The sequence below is a fragment of the Coregonus clupeaformis genome, chromosome 9, assembly GCF_020615455.1.
Source record: "Coregonus clupeaformis isolate EN_2021a chromosome 9, ASM2061545v1, whole genome shotgun sequence".
Lineage (NCBI taxonomy): Eukaryota > Metazoa > Chordata > Actinopteri > Salmoniformes > Salmonidae > Coregonus > Coregonus clupeaformis.
The window spans coordinates 48849333-48875471 of record NC_059200.1 but is presented as its reverse complement, the minus strand read 5'-3'; the positions used below and the strand labels follow the sequence as shown (position 1 = coordinate 48875471).

Here is a 26139-nt window from a genome sequence, read left to right as displayed (position 1 = left end):
TCAGCTACATGGAAAAAACATCCCTTCCCCATTCACCTCAGGGATAGAATTCACTTGTTCTGTATTGAACCTTCCATTCGTATATAGCTCTTTCATTCAAATGTCCACCAGCCTGCCTACTGAAGTGAAACTCAATACATCTGTCTGCTGTGTATAGTCTCAACCTACAATTTATGAAATGACTGATACATTTCATTTCAGGCCTTTGTGTTGCCATTCAGCCCAGTTTACAGGGATCGCTCCACTGAAGGGACTGGGACATGGGAAAGCGCCCCAACATGACAACCAACGGCCACAATAAAAGATGAATGGTGACTTCTCAGATGTCCCAGCCACAATACGCTTTTTGTCTGCTTGTTTTGGTTACACTTTGCCTCACCCTCTGTTCAGTATCGGAAAACTCTGCAAAGTTCAACGGCAAGGCCTCGGCTTGCATGAATACGGATCTGGATAATTTGTTTCGGGAACCATTGAGGCAGCAGTATATCAGAAGATAATCTACACTGAACTAAAATATAAAAACGCAACATGTAAAGTGTATAAAAGATCCCAGAAATGTTCCATATGCACAAAAAGCTTATTTCTCAAAACTGTTTACATCCCTGTTAGTGAGCATTTTCCCTTTGCCATGATAATCCATCCACCTGATAGGTGTGGCATATCAAGAAGCTGATTAAACAGCATGATCATTACACAGGTGCACCTTGTGCTGGGGACAATAAAAGGCCACTCTAAAATGTGCAGTTTTGTCACACAACACATTGCCACAGATGTCTCAAGTTTTGAGGGAGTATGCAATTGTCCCTACCTTTTTTATAAGGTATCTGTGACCAACAGATGAATATCTGTATTCCCAGTGATGTGAAATCCATAGATTAGGGCCTAATGAATTCATTTCAATTGAGTGATTTCCTTATATGAACTGTAACTCAGTAAAATCTTTTAAATTGTTGCATGTTGCATTTATATTTGTAATTTCCCAAAACTGCCCATTGCACTCGTGAGAACCCTTTGCACTCGTGAGAATTGGCCTATATGGATAGGGCTAAATTGAAATGTTTCTTACAGAAGAAATATGAAAAGCATATGCATAACCATGGTAGCAATTGAAAGTGAACAGTTTTGAGATAATGGGTGAGGACACAACCAAAGCTGAGGACACAATAGTTATATTTATGCTCAGTGTATATAATCGTATCTATGGCTCATACAAGTGCAGCTCATACCTGTGGTGACTCAGACTCCAACGTGGCCATGTATGGACTTGTCTTGCCATCTTCAATAACAGTTGGAGACCAGACTTTGTCTCCTGACCTGAAAGACAATACCCAGGAAAGAGAGGATAAGGTTAGATAAACAAGGACTCTGTATCTATAAAATGCTCAGGGGCTTTTAAAGCTGTCATATCTGCTTCTATCAATTTGTGTTCACAGGTTATTTGTTCACAGCAGTCACTAACAATATGCTATTAAATTATGTTATTACTGGATATGATTATGTTAGAGTGGAATGAAAAGGGACTAAACTCAAGACACATACACCATAATACAGTTAAGTAAGCAAAAAAAGATTCTGACTTGAACTTTCGTATTAAATATCACTAACCACTGCTAAATATTACCGGTGTATGCTCCGGGGTCAAAATATTTCACTGTGGTCCAAAATAAGCTTGATTTCTTCATTTTACACAGTATCAAGCATCAGGTTTCTTCTCAGCATGTGTTTTTCTTTGGCAGGCGTAACACTGGCAGCTGAATAGGACCACATACCAATATACTTTAGTGATAAAGTCATCTCCACTGCACATCAACAGGAAAACTATGGCATGAACTCACAACCCTTGGCAAAAATTTCTCATGATTCCTTTTTTATTCACTTCAGTACCACTCAATATAACAGTCTGTGATTACATACTGTAGGACTCAACCAGGCCAAGACCATCATAAATATGATCTGTGCACACCAATCTTTGCCTTGCATTCATAGACAGTGATGGCTGTATGTCGGTCTTTGGTCAAGCATGAAACTTGACTATAGATACTTGAGAGCTTGGGACTATAAGGTTATATCTGCAAAACGATGACTCTAAGATGAGATAATTGGCATTAAAGTTCCAAAACCCTCATTGGTTTGAATGGTGTCAGCTATTTTTATCTTGTATTCTTTTTTGTCATGAGCCCTCTCACTCCACTGGGTTACCACCTTAAGTTGTTTCCACTCTGCTCACCACTCTCTCTCTACTCAGCCTAACTAGCTCCACCTGTCCCTGCTCTGCTCGGCTCTAATTACTCTGCCAGCTGCGCTGCATTACCCACTAACCTCTCCCAGTATTTATAGCCCTGTCTTTCAGCTCTCCTTTGTCAGATCGTCTGCAAAGCTCACACCCGGAACCTGTTTGCTCGCGCTTCTGGCTCACCCTGGTTTTGTGACCCCGGACCTGCCTGTTGTTTGGATACTCTTCTGCCTCAGGAGATCCAGACCTGCTTCTGCCATTACGACTCCTGACTACTCTTCAATCCCGGTAACTCTGACCAGCCTTCTGCCTTGCTACTACGTATTTTGGATTTCCCTTGAACTGTACTGCTGCCTGGTTTCATTCCGCCCCGTTGTGTCTGTGTTTCCTCCCCCCAGGACTTCTGGACCACCAACCACCGGCGTCATCGGACGCATCGCTGCCACTGGGGGAGGCACAGACCCAGCACATCGGACGGGATAACCCCTGGAGCCTTCACTCACTCCCTACATCCCTTTCCCTTTAAGTTTAAATAAACTTTCTGGTGTGACGCAATTGTGGTCCTCTTGTCGTCTGTCTGAACCGTGACAGTACGATCTGACCATCATGGACTCAGCGCACACTTCCCCCGACATGGAAACCGAAGAGCCTGAGCAACCCACCGCCATGCTACGCCTGGAACACACTGAGAGAGAGCTAGGCCGCATGAGCGGCGTCATCTCCTCTCTGCTTCAGGTCGGCCACCAACAGCATCAGCAGTTCCAGCAGCACCAGCAGCAGTCCCAGCAGCAGCAACAACAACTCGCCATGATCATTCAACTCCTCACCAACCTGACCCCAGCCAGTCTGCCCACCAGCCCTGCCCCCGAGTTACCTGCCCCGGTCATTGCAGCCGCTGCTCCGGAACCCAAGATTGGAAACCCCGAGCGGTTCAACGGCGATTCAACCCAGGTCCGGCCATTCCTGACTAGCTGCCGACTTCAGTTCTCCTTGCAGCCAAGGACCTTCGCCACGGAGGGGGCTAAAGTTGGGTATGCCATCACTCACCTGACGGGCCGAGCTCGACTCTGGGGAACAGCAGAGTTCGAACGTCAAACCCCCGCATGTGCAACCTTCGACCTGTTTGCTGAGGAGATGCTGAAGGTGTTTGACCTGGATTCCCCAACCGCAGAGGCGTCTCGTGAACTGTTCAGTATTCGACAAGGCAGACGTACAGTCGCAGACCATTCCATCGACTTCCGAACCCTGGCTAGACGAAGTTCTTGGAACACACCATCGTTGGTGGACGCGTTCTTCCATAGTTTGGCTGACTATATCAAGGACGAGTTGGTCTCCCATGAACTGCCTTCCACTCTTGATGAAGCCATCGCACTGACTGTCAGGATCGACAGTAGGATACAGACCCGTCGTCGTGGGAGGGGGCGCCAAGGTCCACCTACTACCGGCATTCGGAGAGATCCGACTGGGCTCCTGTCATCTACTGCCACTCACCCAGGTCAGCTTGATCAGTCTGAGCCTATGGAGATTGGGCGAGCCTCTCTCACTCCTGCAGAGCGCCAGCGACAGCTTCACCTCAAACCTCTGCCTCTATTGTGGAGGTGATGGACATCGTGTGGTAACCTGCCCTTTAAAGGGCCGAAGCTCACCGGGCATAGGGGAGTCCGGTTGAGTTCAATGACCATCCAGTCCTCCGACCGCAAACCCCTGCTGCAAGTTCACCTCCGCCTCCCTGACTCAACTCACACCCTGGCTGCTCTGGTGGATTCTGGCGCCGAAGCCAACATAATGGACATCAAGCTGGCACGCCAACTGGGACTGGAGAACCTCCGTTTGACACCTCCTATTCCTGCCCGGGCACTGGACGGACACTCACTCGGATCGGTCACTCATGTCACGGCCCCGGTCTCGATGGGTCTGTCCGGAAACCATCAAGAAACTATCCAGTTTCACCTGCTCCCCTCTCCAGGCCAACCCCTCATCCTGGGTTACCCATGGCTCCGCCGGCACAACCCTCAGCTCGACTGGGTGACCGGGGTGATCAGGGAGTGGGGAGAGGACTGCCACCGAACCTGCCTGCTTGCCGCCGCACTACCCCCTCGGCCAGTACCTCATTGACTGGGAGGGCTATGGACCTGAGGAAAGGACCTGGGTGCCAGCTAGTCGGATTGTGGATAGGACTCTCATCACCGCTTTCCACCAACGGCATCCTGATCAACCTGCAATCCGTAGGGGGCCGCCCCAGAGGGATCCCCTAACCGTCCTGCCCGCTCGGCTTCCTGTCCTGTGCCTGATCCTGTCTCGGGACCTGTCCCATCTCCCGACCACGGCCCTCCGGCTTCCTCCGAGGATGAGGACGTTCGCTCGGACCGTTCGGAGGAGTTCTAGCCCTCCTCCGGCTCCCCTCCTCCCGCCCGGCGTGGTGTTGCTCTTGGGACTTCTGGGGCCGTCCCTTGGGGGGGGGGTTCTGTCATGAGCCCTCTCACTCCACTGGGTTACCACCTTAAGTTGTTTCCACTCTGCTCACCACTCTCTCTCTACTCAGCCTAACTAGCTCCACCTGTCCCTGCTCTGCTCGGCTCTAATTACTCTGCCAGCTGCGCTGCATTACCCACTAACCTCTCCCAGTATTTATAGCCCTGTCTTTCAGCTCTCCTTTGTCAGATCGTCTGCAAAGCTCACACCCGGAACCTGTTTGCTCGCGCTTCTGGCTCACCCTGGTTTTGTGACCCCGGACCTGCCTGTTGTTTGGATACTCTTCTGCCTCAGGAGATCCAGACCTGCTTCTGCCATTACGACTCCTGACTACTCTTCAATCCCGGTAACTCTGACCAGCCTTCTGCCTTGCTACTACGTATTTTGGATTTCCCTTGAACTGTACTGCTGCCTGGTTTCATTCCGCCCCGTTGTGTCTGTGTTTCCTCCCCCCAGGACTTCTGGACCACCAACCACCGGCGTCATCGGACGCATCGCTGCCACTGGGGGGAGGCACAGACCCAGCACATCGGACGGGATAACCCCTGGAGCCTTCACTCACTCCCTACATCCCTTTCCCTTTAAGTTTAAATAAACTTTCTGGTGTGACGCAATTGTGGTCCTCTTGTCGTCTGTCTGAACCGTGACACTTTTTAACTGTAAGTCGCTCTGGATAAGAGCGTCTGCTAAATGACTCAAATGTAAATGTACAAAGTATTCATACCCCTTGACTTATTACACATTTTGTTGTGTTACAGCCTGAATTCAAAATGGATTTAAAAATAATTATCTCACCCATCTACACACAATACCCCATAATGACAAAGTAAAAAATGTTTTTGAAATGTTTTGCAAATTTATTGAAAATCAAGTACATAAATATCTCATTTACATAAGTATTCACACCCCTGAGTCATCTTTGGCAGCGATTACAGTAGTGAGTGTTTCTGGTTAAGTCTCTAAGAGCTTTCCAAACCTGGATTTTCCAATATTTGCTATATGTATATATTTTTTAAAAGTCTTCTAGCTCTGTCAAATTGGTTGTTGATCATAGATAAACAGCCATTTTCAAGTCTTGCCATAGATTCTCAAGCTGATTTACACTACCGGTCAAACGTTTTAGAACACTTCAAGGGTTTTTCTTTATTTTTTACTATTTTCTACATTGTAGAATAATAGTGAAGACATCAAAACTATGAAATAACACATGGAATCATGTAGTAACCAAAAAAGTGTTAAACAAATCAAAATATATTTTCTATTTGAGATTCTTCAAATAGCCACCCTTGCCTTGATGAAAGTTTTGCACACTCATGGCATTCTCTCAACCAGCTTCATGAGGTAGTCACCTGGAATGCATTTCAATTAACAGGTGTGCCTTCTTAAAAGTTAATTTGTGTGTGGGGGGGGGTATACAGAAGATAGCCCTATTTGGTAAAAGACCAAGTCCATATTATGTTAAGAACAGCTCAAATAAGCAAAGAGAAATGACAGTCCATCATTACTTTAATAAGACATGGTCAGTCAATACGGAACATTTCAAGAACTTTGAACGTTTCTTCAAGTGCAGTCACAAAAACCATCAAGCGCTATGATGAAACTGGCTCTCACAAGGACTGCCGCAGGAATGGAAGACCCAGAGTTACCTCTGCTGCAGAGGATAAGTTCATTAGAGTTACCAGCCTCAGAAATTGCAGCCCAAATAAATGCTTCACAGAGTAACAGACACATCTCAACATCAACTGTTCAGAGGAGACTGTGTGAATCAGGCCTTTATGGTCGAATTGCTGCAAATAAACCACTACAAAAAGGACACCAATAAGAAGAAGAGACTTGCTTGGGCCAAGAAACACGAGCAATGGACATTAGACCGGTAGAAATGTGTCCTTTGGTCTGGAGTCCAAATTTGAGATTTTTGGTTCCAACCGCTGTGTCTATGTTGGACGCGGTGTGGGTGAACGGATGATCTCTGCATGTGTATTTCCCACCGTAAAGCATGGAGGAGGAGGTGTTATGGTGTGGGGGTGCTTTGCTGGTGACACACCTAACCAGCATGGCTACCACAGCATTCTGTAGTATATACGCCATCCCATCTGGTTTGGGCTTAGTGGGACTATCATTTGTTTTTCAACAGGACAATGACCCAACACACCTACAGGCTGTGTAAGGACTATTTTACCAAGAAGGAGAGTGATGGAGTGCTGCATCAGATGACCTGGCCTCCACAATCCCCCGACCTCCACCAAATTGAGATGTTTTGGGATGAGTCGGACCGCATAGTGAAGGAAAAGCAGCCAACAAGTGCTCCGCGTATGTGGGAACTCCTTCAAGACTGTTGGAAAAGCATTCCAGGTGAAGCTGGTTGAGAGAATGCCAAGCGTGTGGAAAGCTGTCATCAAGGCAAGGGGTAGCTATTTGATGAATCTCAAATATAAAATATATTTTGATTTGTTTAACACTTTTTTGGTTACTAAATGATTCCATATGTGTTATTTAATAGTTTTGATGTCTTCACTATAATTCTACAATGTCGAAAATAGTAGAAATAAAGAAAAACCCTTGAATGAGTAGGTGTTCTAAAACTTTTGACCGGTAGTGTAAGTCAAAACTGTAAATCGGCCACTCAGGAACATTTAATGTCGTCTTGGTAAGCAACTCCATTGTATATTTGGCCTTGTGTTTTAGGTTATTGTCCTGCTGAAAGGTGAATTTGTATCCCAGTGTCTGTTGGAAAGCAGACTGAACCAGATTTTCCTCTAGGATTTTGCCTGTGCTTAGCTCAATTCCATTTCTTTTTTTTCCTGACAAACTCCCCAATCCTTAATGATTACAAGTATACCCATAACATGATGCAGCCACCACTGTCCTTTAAAATAAAATAATAATAATGGAGAGTGGTACTCAGTAATGTGTTGTATTGGATTTGACCCAAACATAACGCTCAGGACATGAAGTGAATTTCTTTGCCACATTATTTTGCAGTTTTACTTTAGTGCCTTATTGCAAACAGGATGCATGTTTTGGAATATTTCTTTCTGTACAGGCTTCCTTCTTTTCACTCTGTCATTTAGGCTAGTATTGTGGAGTGACTGCAATGTTGTTGAACTATCCTCAATTTTAACCTATCACAGCCCTTAAACTCTGTAACTGTTTTAACCTCATGGTGAAATCCCTGAGTGGTTTCCTTCCTCTCCGGCAACTGAGTTAGGAAGGACGCCTGTATCTTTGTACTGACTGGGTGTATTGATACACCATCCAAAGTGTAATTAATAACTTCACCATGCTCAAAGGGATATTCAATGTCTGCTTTTTATTTTTACTAATAGGTGCCCTTCTTTGCGAGGCATTGGAAAACCTCCCTGGTCTTTGTGGTTGATTCTGTGCTTGAAATTCACTTCTCAACTGAGGGACCTTACAGATAATTGTATGAATGGGGTACAGAGATCAGGTAGTCATTCAAAAATCATGTTAAACACACATTTTTACTCCTGAACTTATTTAGGCTTGCCATAACAAAGGGGTTGAATACTTATTGACTCAAGACATTTCAGCTTTTCATTTTTAATAAATTGTTGAACATTTCTAAAACACATTTCCACTTTGACCTTATGGGGTGTTGTGTGTAGGCCAGTGACAAAAAAAATCGCAATTTAATCAATTTTAAATTCAAGATGTAACACAACAAAATGTGGAATAAGGCAAGGTGTGTGAATACTTTCTGAAGGCACTGAAGGTAGATAACATTGAACAGAACAAGGCTATGACAATAACTCCATTTTGACAAAGATGCAGATAGAACCTTATAGTCCCAACCTCCTGTACTGTGTCTAAGACGAATACAGGCACAGATATTTGTAGCGTAATCCCCCAGTATTTCTTGTTATTAGATTAGTTCACCATGCTAAGACAGCCATCCGAGTGAACAGAAACAATAGGATGGCAAGGGTCAAAACAGTATTTTCTGCTCTATGTCAGGTGACTTTGTACAATAAACCCCATTGTCTTTCATTTATCGCAAAGTATTTTGCCTACCATGGCTGGGCCCATCCATCTACTGTAAATACATAATATATTGCTGTTCTTATAGTGTATTGTACTTTTGTCCTGTGTTAATACAATAGGGTAGTCTTAATTTATGCCCTGCGCTACACATCTCAGACATGGAGAGAAAATTGCTTCAGCAAGATTTAGAACTTCCCATAAAAACATAGGGTAATAAAAACGTGCAATACAATTGAAATGGCATTATATAGCTTGTATAATGGCACACTGTTGGGAAGGGGGAAGTAAATGACTATCGCCTCCACATAGAAAAAACGACTTCTGAGGGAGGAGTGAGTAATGCTGTTTGGAATCACTGAATCGTGTCGGGGGTCCCGTTGCTAGACCATTTGCTGTTACAGTATATGGGCAACCGCCCAGCTTCCAAAAGGGCAATGCCATGACATCACACCGGCCCCAGCGAGGCAGCAGAGTGTAGTGTGTGTGTAGAGGAACAAAGACTTGTTTCCCTCCACTCATTCTTCAGCTGGACAGTCGGTCAGTCAGTCAGTCGTCTCACCTACATATGTGAACGCAGGCAGGCCTCTGGAGCAGGAGGCAACAATGAGGCCTCTGAGTTCTCCACTAGTGGAAACTTCACAAGTGAAGGATGAGGTCACTCTAGATTCAGCTGGCATGGCTGTGGCGGGTGAGGCAATGCCTCAGAAATTAACACAGAGGTGTTCGTATCAAGGCTGCTTTATGGCTGCTGTGTTTGATGGATGAGCTGCAGACAGCGTGGGACGATCTATGCCTAGGACATCCATCGAACCCTCCCTCTCTTCCAAGGATACAACACTTTATATCCCAGGATGTTTGGTTCCTTGGATACATATGAATGCTCTATTGAGCAAGTCAATTGGTGGCAAATTACATTTGCTTTAATACAAGGAACCATAGAACATGTCAAAAAGTGACGAGGAGGACATACACTATATATACAAAAGTATGTGGACACCCCTTCAAATAAGTGGACTTGGCTATTTCAGCCACACCCGTTGCTGACAGGTGTATAAAATCGAGCACACAGCCATGCAATCTCCATAGACAAACATTGGCAGTAGAATGACCTTACTGAAGAGCTCAGTGACTTTCAACGTGGCACCATCATAGCATGCCACCTTTCCAACAAATCAGTTCATCAAATTTCTGCCCTGCTAGAGCTGCCCCGGTCAACTGTAAGTGCTGTTATTGTGAAGTGGAAATGTTTAGGAGCAACAACGGCTCAGCCGCGAAGTGGTAGGCCATACAAGCTCACAGAACGGGACCGCCGAGTGCTGAAGCGCGTAGCGCGTAAAAATCAGTACAGAGTTCCAAACTACCTCTGGAAGCAATGTCAGCACAATAACTGTTTGTCGGGAGCTTCATGAAATGGGTTTCCATGGCTGAGCAGCCGCACACAAGCCTAAGATCACCATGCACAATTCCAAGAGTATGCTAGAGTGGTGTAAAGCTCCCCACCATTGGACTCTGGAGCAGTGGAAACACGTTCTCTGGAGTGATGAATGACGATTAGGTGTCCACATACAGTACTTTTGGTCATGTAGTGTAGATGTATGAATGAATGGAAACTGTGAGAGGCAGAGAGGCTGATGGAGTAGGCAGCAGACATTGTTATACGCACCAATAGGACAGGCACAATGGAGCATATCGTTTTTCGTGATCCAGTTTAGCGTGTCCTCCAATATTGAGTCAGTGTGTGAGGGATTAGTGGAGACGGTCTGCAAGTGATCAGAGCTGTGCAGACCAACGGTCTTTTACTCTCTCCTCACTGGCCTCGAGTGCCAAGAGACTATTCAATGAGCGCGCTTTTATTTCACGTCAAATTGAATATCCTTCTCCTACTCCCCTTGCTCATAAATGAGAGTGTGTGTGTGTATATCACTGTCGAATAAAGACGATATAAGTCTCTCAAATGAAATGGCTCAGTGTCAGGTTATCATTATGCGTTTCGACAAACCTTCCCTTCGGTCAGATTTTCCGCTGTCTGACTCTCTGCTGGTTTTTAATTTCCTGATTTGGTTTTGAGGCGGTGGATGTAGATGGTTTATTTTGGCTGTGCAGGGATTTCATGCTGCATTGACTAAAGAGGAGAAACTACCCGGAACAAGATACTGACCAACAGCATTACCTCCTGCCTTTTCAAATTCAGATTGAGGCCTTCCTGTTGTTATCAAATGCATCCCAACTCCTCTTGATCACTAACTGAAACCAGTCTTTTAATAATACACTGTTAGAAATCAAAATCATCAAGCTGCTACTTCGTTATTGGTGTAATATGAGACGAGATCAAATGTAGTCTCTGATCTTGGAGACAAAGTGGTTTTTAAAACCACACGTATGGCGTCTTCTCACCAGACCTGGGAGTCACTTACTAGATTATTGGTCTGGGAGATGACAAGATCAATGACTGCAGCAGAGCTGTAGTCTCCCTTCCCGACTCCACCGGATCCCTTCATGTGCCGTTTACGACCACAACAGAAGTGCCCTGGGAGGACAGAGGAGGGATTTTCCCTATATTTGGCAGTTTTTTTCTCTTTCCTAGCAGGAGTACTGCACTTACAATCCCTGTCCCATTCATAATTCCTCAGCTCTGACTCACTGTCCAGGCAGTCAGACCAGGACAACAGAGGTACAACCTCCTCCACCAGGCTCTTTCTTTCTCTTTCTTTGTTTCGCTCTCTGTCTCAGTCGCTCTCTTTGTTTCTCTCTCCCTCGGTCTCTCGGTCTCCCGCTCTCCCTCACCCCCTCCCCTGTCTCTCTCCCTCCTCAGGTCTCATTACTTTTCTATGTTGAACCTGCCAGCCCAGCAGGGTTCTTTCCATAGGCTCTGACCACTGGTGGAAACAAATAACCATTGTCTGTCTCGCGGCTCTTTGTATCCACCACTGCTTTCTTCAAGGGAAAGAGGAGAGAGCAGAGAGGAAGAGGGGGAGGGGAGGAGTGTGGGCGTGAGGGGGGAATACTCAGGGGTTGGGAGATGAGATTCGCCACAGCTGGTCCATGTCTTCATGAAGACTCAATAGGCTGAAGATATACAGGCCAGCTAAGGGAAACATGACATGTTTCAATAAGACCCTGGCCTGCCGGGTTTCTGACCGCCCGGCACTGACACCACAGTGAACTTGGAGCAGGGCCTGTTTAGTAACGGCCAGTGTCCCTGCGAGACGCACCTTTTGATCAGGCTGCCAGAAATGGCGAACTAGCAGAGCCATTTTACCTCACAGCACAGTCCCGAGGGAACCTATCAGGGGCTGGAAATGGAGCAGCGAGGTTGGATGGGTTGAAGTGGTCTCAGTGTCAAGCTCTACTAAAGCTGGCCTGTTGCTCTCTTCCTCCTTCTCTCTCCTTCCTTCCAACTGCTGTGTGACAAATGCATTAATAACACTATTTCTTGATTCAGAGGCAGTGTTATTTCCAAAAACAGATGCTTCTACAAGCCCAGGTTTTATGAACTCCATATATTTATTTGACTCTTGCTTTCATGAGGCTCTCTGGTCAGCTACCATGGGCTCATAGGCTCTTTAAAAACAGGTTATGAAGAAAGTATAAAAAATAAGGTCATGAAAGTAATGAATTCAGAGGCAAAATGTACATAAGTGCCTCAAGCTCCGCGGCAACCAATGTAATTTTGGTTCAAAAGCAGACGTGTAGGCTTACATACAGTATTTATCCAATGGCAGCACCAGAAAATTACAGGCCTCTCCAGCCTGACAGTTTGAGTCCTTTATAGCTGAGTCTTTTAATGGCTTGGTCTGTTGTTCTCAAAAATATTATTTTCTGGGTAAGTCAACTTGGCCCCCGCCTCTTCTGGTCATTCCAAACAAAAATAAAACTTTATTTTGGTTGCACTAGTTCAATACTTCACTGACTCTCCAGTAAACATTACCCAAGTCATTTTACATACAGCACAACATTCCTGTTGTCAAGAAATCAATCAAGTCAGCTTTATCCATATTGAGACACGTGAAATCTCCCCTCCCTTGTGCTTACTGTAAGTGTGAATGGAATTTCCCTTCCGTCTTCCAAATGACTGAGGTTCCATGCAGTTAAAACATGTTAAAAAAACATGACATAAAGTGAAGGACTTGAAGTGCCCTATATCCTCTGGGTCTAGGAAAGAAATCCATTGCTAAGCTACATGATGCATGCAATCTATGTAATTGAATTTCCAGCCATACACACACAGCAAAAATCTGGGCCGTAAAATAACATTCTTATGCCCATGTGGATTATCTTGCTCTCACTCCCTCGCTCCCTTGCTCCCTCGCTCCCTTGCTCCCTCGCTCCCTCGCTCCCTTGCTCCCTCCTTCCCTCCCTCATACCTCTCACTGAAACGAATTGCACATGTATGCTAGCAGCTCATTTCAGCTGGGGTTGGAGCAAAGGGTACATACTAATCTGTGCAACACACCCTCCCTGAATTCAGCAGCCCATCCCAACAGCAATTACCCAATGGTGTATTAAGAAGGTCACATACCAGTAGATACTGGGGCTGCTGCTGTGTTCACCATCATGTAACCTGAATTTCAAATGTTCTCACTAAGCCGTGGAGAATAGAAAAGATTAATGAATATGAAACAGCATTAACTTTTTTGCTCCTGCAGGAGTGGTTGGTTGGCATTTCATCTCTAACCTCCAGTTATGGTTTCCTTAATCATTTGCTCATGTTCATGACTGATTGAAAAGTGCATGAATTTCATGGAGGTAGAGGCTAAAAAAATAACTATACATTTTATGGTTAAAACATCAGTCAAGATCCGTTTAAAAGCATGAAAGTACATTTATGTAAACTCGACATAGCTTACCTTGTGTTGTGGCTTTCTATAGCAGTGGGCCTTCCGGTTCCCACTGGAGATTGCACTAAACTCAACCTCGTGTATCCTTAAATAAATGTACTACTCCTATGTGGATATACTGTACCACTTAATGCTCATTCTTCTCAGAGAGGCCGGAGCGTTTCGGGGAAAGCACATTCTAGATTCTATACAGAAACTAAACGTTTCTTCTGACAGGATAAAACGCTGAGCTCAAACAACTCCATGACTCCTGCTCATCTGATGGATCAGGTTACCCATGGATGTGGAATTTATGCTGATTCTCCTTTCCACTCCATGTGCAATGTCTGCTCCAGGCTGACGATTAGTACCATTCTTGGTCTACTGTTCACTTCACTACCCTAGAAGGAAAGAGGACATTTTCATCCTGGATCTGTTGTCATTCCAAACCTATCCCAAACCACAGTAGGCTACTGTTCTCATCTGGGAATTTCAAACCGTCTATTGGAAAGCTGGGAAAAAGATTAATCTTCCACTCTGCTTCATCCCCATTTCTGAGTTCTCCCTTCTAAATGGCAACTGGCTGTTTAGACTGATGATTTCCTTTGAATTTGAGAATTTGCTGTGTTGAATTACATCACGATGCTCCTGTCGTCCCCAATACCAAAGACTCATCCCAATGTTCCTGAACTAAGAATGACGCATTGTTGTAAGCAGTGGAAAAAGCTGTTTCACCCATCATGAGCTGCTGAATATACAATATCAATCTAACGGTTCATTTAGGAGGCCATGCTGTGCCACAATGTGTACGCCTCACTGAATGTGATGCAAGAGTGCTCTGTGGGGGTAGAGAATTGATCACTTTGACTGGCTTCCATGTGTGACTGAAAATAGCAATATACACCATCTACACAAAAGTATGTGGACACCCCTTCAAATTAGTGGATTCGGTGCTTCCAACTTTGTGGCAAAAGTTTGGGGAAGGCCCTTTCCTGTTTCAGCATGCACAAAGAGAGGTCCATACCGAAATGGCTTGTTGAGATCGATGTGAAAGAACTTGACTGGCCTGCACAGAGCCCTGACCTCAACCCCATCGAACACCTTTGGGATGAATTGGAACGCAGACTGCGAGCCAGGCCTAATCGCCCAATATCAGTGCCCGAACTCACTAATGCTCTTGTGGCTGAATGGAAGCAAGTCCCCGCAGCAATGTTCCAACATCTAGTGAAAAGCCTTCCAGAAGAGTGGAGGCTGTTATAGCAGCAAAGGGGAGACCAACTCCATATTAATGCCCATGATTTTGGAATGAGATGTTCGACGAGCAGGTGTCCACATACTTTTGGTCATGTAGTGTATATTAACACAACATGCAACAATTTCAAAGATTTTACTGAGTTACAGTTCATATAAGGAAATGAGTAAATTGAAATAAATTCATTAGGCCCTAATCTATGGATTTCACATGACTGGGAATACAGATATGCATCTGTTGGTCACAGATACCTTTAAAAAAAAAGGTTGGGGCGTGGATCAGAAAACCAGTCAGTATCTGGTGTGACCACCACTTTCCTCATGCATCGTGACGCATCCCAAACATGCTCAATGGGTGACATGTCTGGTGAGTATGCAGGCCGTGGAAGAACTGGGACATTTTCAGCTTCCAGGAATTTTGTACAGATCCTTGTGATATGGGGCTGTGCATTATCATGCTGAAATGTGAGGTGATGGTGGCGGATGAATGGCATGACAATGGGCCTCAGGATCTTGTCACGGTATCTCTGTGCATTCAAATTGCCATCGATAAAATGTAACTGTGTTCGTTGTCCATAGCTTATGCCTGCCCATACCATAACCCCACCGCCACCATGGGGCACTCTGTTCACAATGTTGACATCAGCAAACCACTTGCCCACATGACTCTGCCCGGTACAGTTGAAACCAGGATTCATCCATGAAGAGCACAATTCTCCAGTGCACCAGTGGCCATTCAAGCTGAGCATTTACCCACTGAAGTCGGTTACAATGCCAAACTGCAGTCAGGTCAAGACCCTGCTTAGGATGAAAAGCACGCAGTCCAAATTTTAGATTTTTTATTCCAACCGCCGTGTCTTTGTGAGACGCAGTGTGGGTGAACGGATGATCTCTGCATGTGTATTTTCCACTTTAAAGCATGGAGGAGGAGGTGTTATGGTGTGGGGGTGCTTTGCTGGTGACACTGTCTGTGATCTATTTAGAATTCAAGACACACCTAACCAGCATGGTTACCATAGTATTCTACAGCGATATGCCATCCCATCTGGTTTGGGCTTAGTGGGACTATCATTTGTTTTTCAACAGGACAATGACCCAACACACCTCCAGGCTGTGTAAGGGCTATTTGACCAAGAAGGAGAGTGATGGAGTGCTGCATCAGATGACCTGGCCTCCACAATCCCCCGACCTCCACCAAATTGAGATGGTTTGGGATGAGTCGGACCGCAGAGTGAAGGAAAAGCAGGCAACAGGTGCTCAGCATATGTGGGAACGCCTTCAAGACTGTTGGAAAAGCATTCCTGGTGAAGCTGGTTGAGAGAATGCCAAAGAGTGTGCAAAGCTGTCATCAAGGCAAAGGGTGGCTATTTGAAGAATCTCAAATATGAAATATATTTTGATTTGTTTAACACTAATTTTGTTTACTACAGTCGTGGTCAAGAATGACACAAATACTAATTTTCACAAAGTCTGCTGCCTCAGTTTTGATGATGGCAATTTCCATATACTCCAGAATGTCATGAAGAGTGATCAGATGAATTGCAATTAATTGCAAAGTCCCTCTTTGCCATGAAAATGAACTTAATCCCAAAAAAACATTTCCACTGCATTTCAGCCCTACCACAAAAGGACCAGCTGCCATCATGTCAGTGATTCTCTCGTTAACACAGGTGAGAGTGTTGACGAGGACAGGGCTGGAGATCACTCTGTCATGCAGATTGAGTTAGAATAACAGACTGGAAGCTGTGGAAGTATTTGAGGTGTGTCCTTAAAAACATGATCCAAAGTGCTAATTTCAGGCAGCGCTGATAGGGATATTTAAGACCAACCAAAGGATGGTTTTAGCAGTAACGCAGTTGGTTATGGCATGAATTTTGACAGCGGAAACGCAGCCTATCCAGCCGTGACGCACACTGCCCATATGCGCATGGAGTAGCCTAATGTGCTTTTGGTGCCTATATACTTCGTATTTAGAAACATAAAAAACTAATGGTTTTCTCCCATTTCGTTGTATTTGATTAAAATGAAGGCTCTCAATGAAAGCTTTTTTTTGTTTGCCCAATGCAATCGTGAAGTTGTCAAGACTGTCGATAAGGGGTTTGGCTCCTGAGACCGCTTGGAAATCAATCTTAATCACCAAAGCTTTATTAAGATATCAAGTTTGAGAGGAGTAAAACAGTGAGCTGACATTCCTTTTTTATCTATGCATTTCTCCATGGGGAGAAATTATGATGCCTGTAAGTGTGACATAGCCTATTTAAAACAAGTTATTATTTAGTTTTGTTTAGAATTTGATTAGAATTATATTTTTAGGCCTTATTAATAATTAATTTAACTTTGCTTATTGACAATGTCTGGCATGTCCATGCTCAGCCATAATGCAATTTACAGTGGGCCTAGCCTCTATATCAGTGTGAATGCTATTGAAACCATGCAATTACTTAGAACAATGTGGACTGCAAATTGGTTCAATTTAACCTATTTAGCAAAGATGGGATAGGTGTATATTTTGTTATTTCATTTCTGTAAGCCATTTAACAAACTATAACGGACTAACATTGGAATTGGAGTTGTTTCCAAGGCAACACATAAAAGACCGTAAATACACAACCTGAAGCAACCACACATTTCGCCATGGAGCACGTTCTGATTGGCCAGTGAGGGGCCAAGCCTCGACACACCCACAACTTGTTTATTCATCAAAACCCAGCCCTTTCGTGCCAACGCCAGCAAGTGCACTGATTATTGTGATGGTGAAAATAGCAAAAATATTTCGGACACACCCCTGATCCTACAGTGCTCCCGCGTGCGCTTAGATTTACCATTGCGTTAGGTTTGTTAAAATAGAGCCCACAGTCACAGTCCTATGTAGACGTACCTGCTGATGGCCAGTGTGAGCTCCCCCATGCAGGCCTTGATCCTGTTCTGGGCCTCCATGTGTGTCATGGTCTCTGTGCTGTCTCCATTGATGGCCAGGATGGTGTCTCCAGGACAAAGGTCCCCCTGTGCTGCCTTACTGCCCGGTGTTACCTTACCACCAAACAAATGACACACAAAGAGAAAATATTAGGGTGGAAGTGCCACGCCCAGCCAAAATACAATAATACAGCCAGTCTATTCAGGCTGTAATGCTACCCACCCCAGAACTATATGTTTACATTTTCTAATGCCAGTTGCAGTGAGTGACACAGCAAAATTAGAAAGCAGACACTTAAAGTGTTATTGGTAAGGCCTGGCAGTTAGAACTGTTTGGAATCACAAGTTTGACAACATTAAATTGAGTGTCAACGCAGTGATAGACCTATATGATTTTATGACAATTAAATTCAACAGTGGAAGATGAAACACAAAACGCGCCTCACTACTTTCATGAGTTACATAAAATACAATTTTGTGTGTGAAATCATACCACCCTAATCTACAGGAGGATGTCAACAGAAGTCCATGTCTGTTTTTCCAAATGGCACCCTATTTCCTGTATAGGGTACTACTACTGACCCATAGGGCTCTGGTCAAAAGTAGTGCATTATATAGAAAATAGAGTGTCATTTGAGACGCACTAAGCCCATGATGAGGAGTGCTGTCCATCAGAACACACACATGGCCCCTGACTAATACTAGGAGATACATTGCAGGTTCCTTTCCATCATCTCTCACTCCAGATATATAAAGTCTTTCTGGGCCCCAGAGGAGGAGAGAGAGCGAGAGACAGAGAGAGAGAGAGGGGTTTCTCCTCCTCTAGGCACGTTTTACCTTCACAGAAACAAATGTTTACACATGACTGCAATTTTCCATAATTATCCCCCTCCCTCCATCCCCCCGGCCCCCCATCTCTTTCCGTGCCTGCATCACCGGACATCTGGATTTGGCGGTTAAACGAAACCACCAAGCATCACAATGTTCCGTCCCCTCATACAACCAGGCCAGACTTACTCTATGACCTGCACATATAAATGGAATCTTTTACCTCCCCTGCGACATGTAAACTTTATGTTGGACCGAACCCTAACCAATCTATTCATCAGGCAGAAGGAAGATGTTTAATAACCGGTCGTACAACTAATGGAGCTCCAGTTTGTTAAATGTCAGACGCACTATTCTGTAATTAATGTCTTCAACTGTTGTGCTTTCACAGCCATTCATCTTTATGGAAGAGCAATCACAATGTGATCTCATAACAAATATGACCTATTACCCTGAATGCTGTCTGCAAGTTACATTTGGATGTATTATCATTGGAACCAATGGTTGAAACACAACTTTGTGTTAAAATAACATTTTGACTAAATAAATAAATGGCAGCCAACTGTTTCATGATTTGAGAACATGAACTGTGAAAATAATGTTAATGTCTCACATTATGCAAATTAAATTGCATTCGATCAATGATCTGAAGATTATCTACATCACTTCACATTATCTACAGAGAAAAAGTGCTTCCGCAACAGGCTGGCACACTGAGCAGTGCTTTGCTTTAAGAAAAGCACATAAATTCATGGTCCATGAAAAACTAATAGCTGAGACGTGTTTCAGTGTGGAATGCCGAATTTACAGTCTTTGACTCCCCTCTCGGTCACAGGCAGTCCCAGATCCGGTAAACTGAGGGGTCACTGCCGTGGGAACTGACTAGGTCTGAGTAAACAAAGGTATATTGTGGATGATGTGGCTCTGCTGCTGTGTCACAGTGTAGGAGGTTGTGTTGTTATTGCAGAGAGAGACAAAGACCACCTCAGGGTCAGCCCATGAATGGCCATCCAGACGTGACTCACTCACGCTCCCTCACCAAATCTCAACAACAGGCCTTTAATTATCCCCAACACACACGCGCACAAACACGGATACTCCTAACACTGCCACATACACTATGGACTGAAACTATTAGTAGAACATGCAGTCCCTGTTGAATAGAAAAGTCCAGACCCCTTCTTAGGCATATTTAAGTGACTTTGATTGCATGATGATCCAGTGCGCTGCTGGAGCAATCTAAACAATCTGAGTCACTCTATGAGGTGGTCCCTTTACACAGTGACACAGTTAATCAGTAACACATTCTGTCGGTGGTTAGCATATGACATTATAATGTCACACAGAGAAGCCATGGGGCCTGCCAAAGACTGAGCTCCTCCCCCAACATACAGTATGCTTTTTCTAGGATACTGCAGGATCAACAGTTTTGGTGGGGTGTGAAAGGGGGCAGGGTCATAGTATTGTGTCATGTCATCATCATTGTGTGCCACAGTACAGCCAAAATTCATCTGAACAGTTAACTCTGTGGTCTCGATTGACCGCTAGGCAAGGTTACATACTTTGCTGAATACAGGCTCACATGGTGCAATAGAGGAATAATGCTGCCAACCAGACAAACAACCACTTATGTTTGCTTGCTTGTTGGATGATGGAAACTAAGGTTATTGCCTTGGCCTTGAGGACACTTGGAGAAAATCATTACTTGTTAGGTTACAAAATTCCCAATGCCGTTTGATTATTGCACTCTAACAAAGGAGTTGAAATGTGCCAGTGCCATAAACAATGGAGCAGCTGTTGAGTAAATACATTGGCTCTTTCTTTAATGAGAAGGCAAGGCCAGGGAGAGCCTGCTTGAACTTCAATACAGCCGAGGAGTAGTGCCGTCATCCATTATGCTGTTTGTATGACCATGGCGTTAGTCATTGAGTGTAATGTTCTGAATCTAATTTGTGTAGCTGAATGTCTGTTCCTTCCTTTGCAAGTGAAAGTCCACTCATTTGCAGTCCATTGACCAATATCCGTCTCCTTTATTTGTGACGCTTCACTGAGTAGTACTGTAGTATGTGCCTGAATTGTATACATTAACTTGTCATTTGTATGAAGGTAATTGAAACCATTTTGAATGCATTAAGTGCTGATAGAAGTGGCAGCTATTTGTGACTAGTTCTAGAGGTGCTCATGTCACGTCTTTCAAACCTGGAGGAAATGGTGGAAAGTCTTGGCCAACAATATGTAAGTAAATCTAATTTGGCTGTAAGTCACATGGCTCTTCTTATGTATGTGGCACAGTGACAGACAGAAAGCTTTGGGGCACAGGGACAATGTGTTCAGCACTATGGTATTAGGGAAACACAGATCATAAAACAGCAAGGGAACGAGAAAGGGCTGTAAATCAAACTTAGGAGGAACTAGGAGGAGAAAGGAGGAATCTACTGTCCAGTGAGGTCCGGAATTATTGACACCCTTGATAAAGATGAGCAAAAATGACTGTATAAAATATATAATTCAAATACTGAACTACTGAACAAAAATATAAACGCAACATGTAAAGTGTTGGTCCCATGTTTCATGAGCTGAAATAAAAGATCCCATACATTTTCCATACACACAAAAAGCGTATTTCTTTCAAATTATGTGCACAAATTTGTTTACATCCCTGTTAGTGAGCATTTCTCCTTTGCCAAGATAATCCATCCACCTGACAGGTGTGGCATATCAAGAAGCTGATTAAACAGCATGATCATTACACAGGTGCAACTTGTGCTGGGGACACAACACAATGCTACAGATGTCTCAAGTTTTGAGGGAGCATGCAATTGGCACCAGAGCTGTTGCCAGAGAATTGAATATTCATATACCATAAGCCGCCTCCAATGTCGTTTTAGAGAATTTGGCCGTACGTCCAACTGGCCTCACAACCACAGACCACGCGTAATCATGTCAGCCCAGGATCTCCGCATCCGGCTTCTTCACCTGCGGGATCATCTGAGACCAGCCACCCGGACAGCTGATTAAACTGAGGAGTAGTTCTGTCTAATTTTGTGTAGAAAAACTCATTCTGATTGTCTCAGTCTGGCTCCCCAGTGGGTGGGCCTATGCCCTCCCAGGCCCACCCATGGCTGTGCCCCTGCCCAGTCATGTGAAATCCATAGATTAGGGCCTAATGAATTTATTTCAATTGACTGATTTCCTTATATGGACTGTAACTAAGTAAAATCATTGAAATTGTTGCATGTTGCGTTTATATTTTTGTTCAGTATATATTGTATGTTCAAATAATGGGAAAATTGCTCAGAGAAAGATTTTTTTCTCTAGATTTTGTTTAACAAGTAATAAAGAACATTCTCAAAACAGTACGGGTCAAAATTATTGACACCCCTGTTTTCAATACCTTTAAATACCTAATTTGCGAGGATAACGGCACTGAGCCTTTTTCTAAAATGTTTAATGATTTGGAGAACACAACACATTGGGAGGGATCTTAGACCATTCCTCCATACAGAATCCAGCCAGATCCTTCATATCCTTCGTCTGCACTTATGGACTGCCCTCTTCAATTCAAACCACAGGTTTTCAATGGGGAGATTGAGATGGCCATTGCAAAATGTTTTGTGGCCAATTAACCATTTCTTTGTGGATTTTGACGTGTGATTGGGGTTATTGTTTTGCTGGAAGATCCAAGTTTCAGCCTCCTGGCAGAGGTAACCAGGTTTTTGGCTAAAATGTCCTGGTACTGGGTAAAGTTAATTATGCCATTGACATTAACAAGGGCCCCAGGACCAGTGGTAGCAAAATAGCCCTATAACATAAAATATCCACCACCATATTTTACAGTAGTTATGGGGTTATTTTCTGCTCATGCGTTCTCATTTCGACGCCAAACTCACAACTGGTGTGCGTGCATGGTCAAAGAGCTAGATTGTCATGTCATATGACTGAAGCACCAGTTCCAATCCAAGTGCCAATGCCATTTAGCAAATACCAGGCATTTACATTTGTTGGACGACATGAAAATAGAGCTCTTTGGCCATGCACACAAGTACCATGTCTTGTTTTGAGGTGTTTTGACTGATGTCATGTCTATGCTAATATGCCTCAAATTAGCCAACAACTGTAACTATGTATCTGAGAGACAAGTGCTCATTGTGCAAATGTATTTATGTTTTCAATAAACATTTGGAGACTAAATATAGTTTACATGTTGTCAAGTCTGTTTTGCCTCATAGTTGCGCCCACGTCGGTTTTGTTGCTAAACAACCAACCCGTGAGTACATTTCACATAAAAGGGTTGACCTTAAAATGAGAGACAGGATTTTTTAAACCTTAAAATTAATCACTAATCACATGAAAATAATCTTCAGAAATTACTTTGTCAACACAACAAAATAACTAGGGATATACAATGATGGTGAGAACTTGGAGAAATGTTGGGGTTAAGTGGGTTAAAATCTTCCTAGAAGTCGCCTGAGGATGCTTAGAGGGACATGTCAAAAGGCAGAATTTTGGCACTTTAGCAAGTCTTTATTTATATATATTTTTTCACGGATTTATAGAATTTCCCATGTGGTCTATTTTAAAGGGCAATTCATTTAATACAGGGATGGGCAACTCCAGTCCTCAGGGCCGGAGTGGTGTCACACTTTTTCCCATCCCTAGCAAAGCACAGCTAATTAAACTAATTACATTCTAAACTGAAGATGATAAGTTGATTATTGGAGTCAGGTGTGTTAGCTGGGGATGGGGCAAGTGTGACACCAATCAGGCCCGAGGACTGGAGCTGCCCATCCCTGATTTAATATAACATATTTGTGCACAACTTCTACCAAAAGGCACTCATTTCATGGAATGACCCAGATACATTCCTATCTCTGATAAAAGATAACTTCAGAAGAAAGGAAAATATAACAGATTCGAAATGTCGGTGAAGTAAATCTCTCCTTGCATTTGAAAGTAGGAAACTCAGACATTGGGAGTCAAAAACGGAAGACTCCAACCGTAACTGCTCAGATCATTTCTCTCTGATAAAGTAAACATCAGTGACCTCATTCAGAGAAAATACATAAGAAAATTGATTGAAATGTCAAACATCTGTCAAAGGTTTGATAAACCTTATGCACAGGATCTGACCTTGGCATAAGTGTATAGACCTACTACTGTATAGCCTTCCTAGCTAATGTTGGTTCCCGGAACATTGTGGGAAAGTTATCTGTCAAATGTCCAAAGGAGAACCTTTAGGGAACGTTACGGGAACGTTATGTGGAAATCATCCATTTTCAGGACCACACAACAGGACATACAGTTTGGACTGGAGCATTCAAAGGAAACTTGTGAATAGTCCTTAACAACAAACACATTTTAGTATTTATTTACATGACATGGGGCTGTGAACTACTGTCCAAGAGGAATTCTGTTTATGAATTGGTACCATTAGCTGGTCACTTGTGTCATCTCTTGCATGAGAGTTGAATTGACATTGATTTAACAAGGTTTTATCCCCTAACTGCTATTTTCTGCACATCCCTTCAAAATGCTTTGGCAATTACATCAGTGACCTGGCTGGCTCCCTTGGCTGGCAATTTAGATGCAAGAGTCCTACGGACTTCTCATTCATCAACTCAAGCCTAATTAGCACCTTAGCTACAAACCAGTTGTTGCTATCAGGATGGTGTACTGGGACCCAGAACTTTCACTGTTCAGTAGTGCAGGTGTTCTAGATAATTAACTCAGAGATATGCGCAGGGGAATCTGCCCTCTGTGTAAAATAGAGCATCGCTGAGGACCTGGATTGAAAAACGCTAAAGTGTCTCACCGGTTAGATACAGTGGGGTCCGAAATTATTTACACCCTTAATAAAGATGAGCAATAATCACTGTATAAAATAAATTATTCAAATACTGAGCTATATGCCCCCAAAAATGTAAATATATTATTTTATACTAATACAGTTGCTCAGAGAAAAATATTAAGTAACACTTTTTTAATCAAAAAAGGTAGGGGTCAAAATTATTGAAACCCCTAAAGATTCTAATAAATAAAGTAGTCACAAGTTTAGTATTTGGTCCCATATTCCTAGCACGCAATGACTACATCAAGCTTGTGACTTGTGACTCTACGAACTTGTTGGGTGCATTTCTAGTTAGTTTTGGTTGTGTTTCAGATTATTTTGTGCCCAATAGAAATGAATGGTAAATAATGTATTGTGTCATTTTGGAGACACTTATTGTAAATAAGAATAGAATATGTTTCTAAACACTTCTACATTAATGTGGATGCTACCATGATTATGGACAATCAAGAATAAATCGTGAATAATGATGAGTGAGAAAGTTACAGACGGTCAAAGATCATACCCCCAAGACCTGCTAACCTCTCCTGTTATTGTAATGCTGAGAGGTTAGCAGGTCTTGGGGGGGTACGATCTTTGACCCTCTGTAACTACTGTGGTATATAACTAGCCCCATGGGTGATCCAAGCTGGATTCCTTACCCACTATCATGGGTTGTTTTTTAAATTGGAGTTGACTACATAAGACACTTTCATTTTGTGTTATGGAGTGGATCTGATGTTCTTTTAAGCACTGTAGATAAGACAATTAGGTGCTTACATTTGTCATATTTCACACATGTACAAGTGCGAATTGGAAATGTGTTTTTTGCATATCCTACTCTTTAAATTTCGCTCCTTGACAAGAGTCACTAGAGACTCAGTCACAAGAGGATAGAACACATTTCAAACTTTGCTTGTTAGGGTGAGGTTGCACAAACAATGGAATAGAGAGAGGGGTCAGAGATCAGCCATAATTGATGACGACCCTGGAGCAATTAGGGTTAAGTGCCTTACTCAAGGGCACGTCGACAGATTTTTCACCTAGGGGATTTTAACCAGCAAACCTTTCGGTTACAGGCCCAACGCTCCTAATCGCTAGGCTACCTGCCACCCTGTGAATGTCAGTGGGTATGTCCCAAATCGCACCCTGTTCCCATAGTGCACTAATTTTGACCAGATCCCTATGGGCCCTGATCAAAAGTAGTGCACCACATAGGGAATAGGGTGTCATTTGGGACGCAACCAGTGACATCTGCATCTGCCATTATTGAGTTATGTCTTTTTATAGTGCCAGCGATGCAGTTTGGGTATGGGCCTAAGAATGATTTCTGAGAAAGCCTTGTCTAATAATGTCTTGGTACAATAAAACCACAAGCATGATATCATATGAGCAGTACTTGCACTGCACAAAGTCATGGTACTGTAAACCCTTGGCATAAAGTAAGCTAAGCAAGGATGTCAGTGGCCTGGAACATGAAAGAGGCTACTTCAGGTGACCTTGAGTCAGTCTCCCCTTGTGAATCTAAAAATTACACCCCTGGTTGCAGTGGTAGTTAAAGAGTGGAGGCTTACAGCTGAGACAACACCTGGAATCCCTCAGTGGCACCACAATCTCTGATGAAAAACAAATGTCAACGCCCGGCCCACTCCAGGACGCCACCACTGTTTACCCTGACTGAGATTAACTATTGGCTACTGCCAAGTCCCCTGCTGGCCCCCTGACTCTTTCAGAACCTTAGAAATCGACCCTTTACACATATTTTGAGGTAAGGTTGTTGATGAGCTTTTAGT

At 43.6% G+C, this 26139-nt stretch overlaps 1 protein-coding gene across 1 annotated transcript in view; it reads right to left on the bottom strand.

Annotated features, from left to right (window-relative positions):
* LOC121574014 (PDZ and LIM domain protein 4-like) overlaps window positions 1-26139 on the bottom strand; it is a 71010-nt gene that overhangs the window by 33254 nt on the left and 11617 nt on the right. The window contains exons 2-3 of the mRNA XM_041886522.2: window positions 17654-17805; window positions 1227-1314 (exon numbers count right to left, since the gene is read on the bottom strand). Coding sequence (XP_041742456.2) covers window positions 1227-1314; window positions 17654-17805 — 240 coding nt within the window. The remainder of the gene's footprint in view (window positions 1-1226; window positions 1315-17653; window positions 17806-26139) is intronic.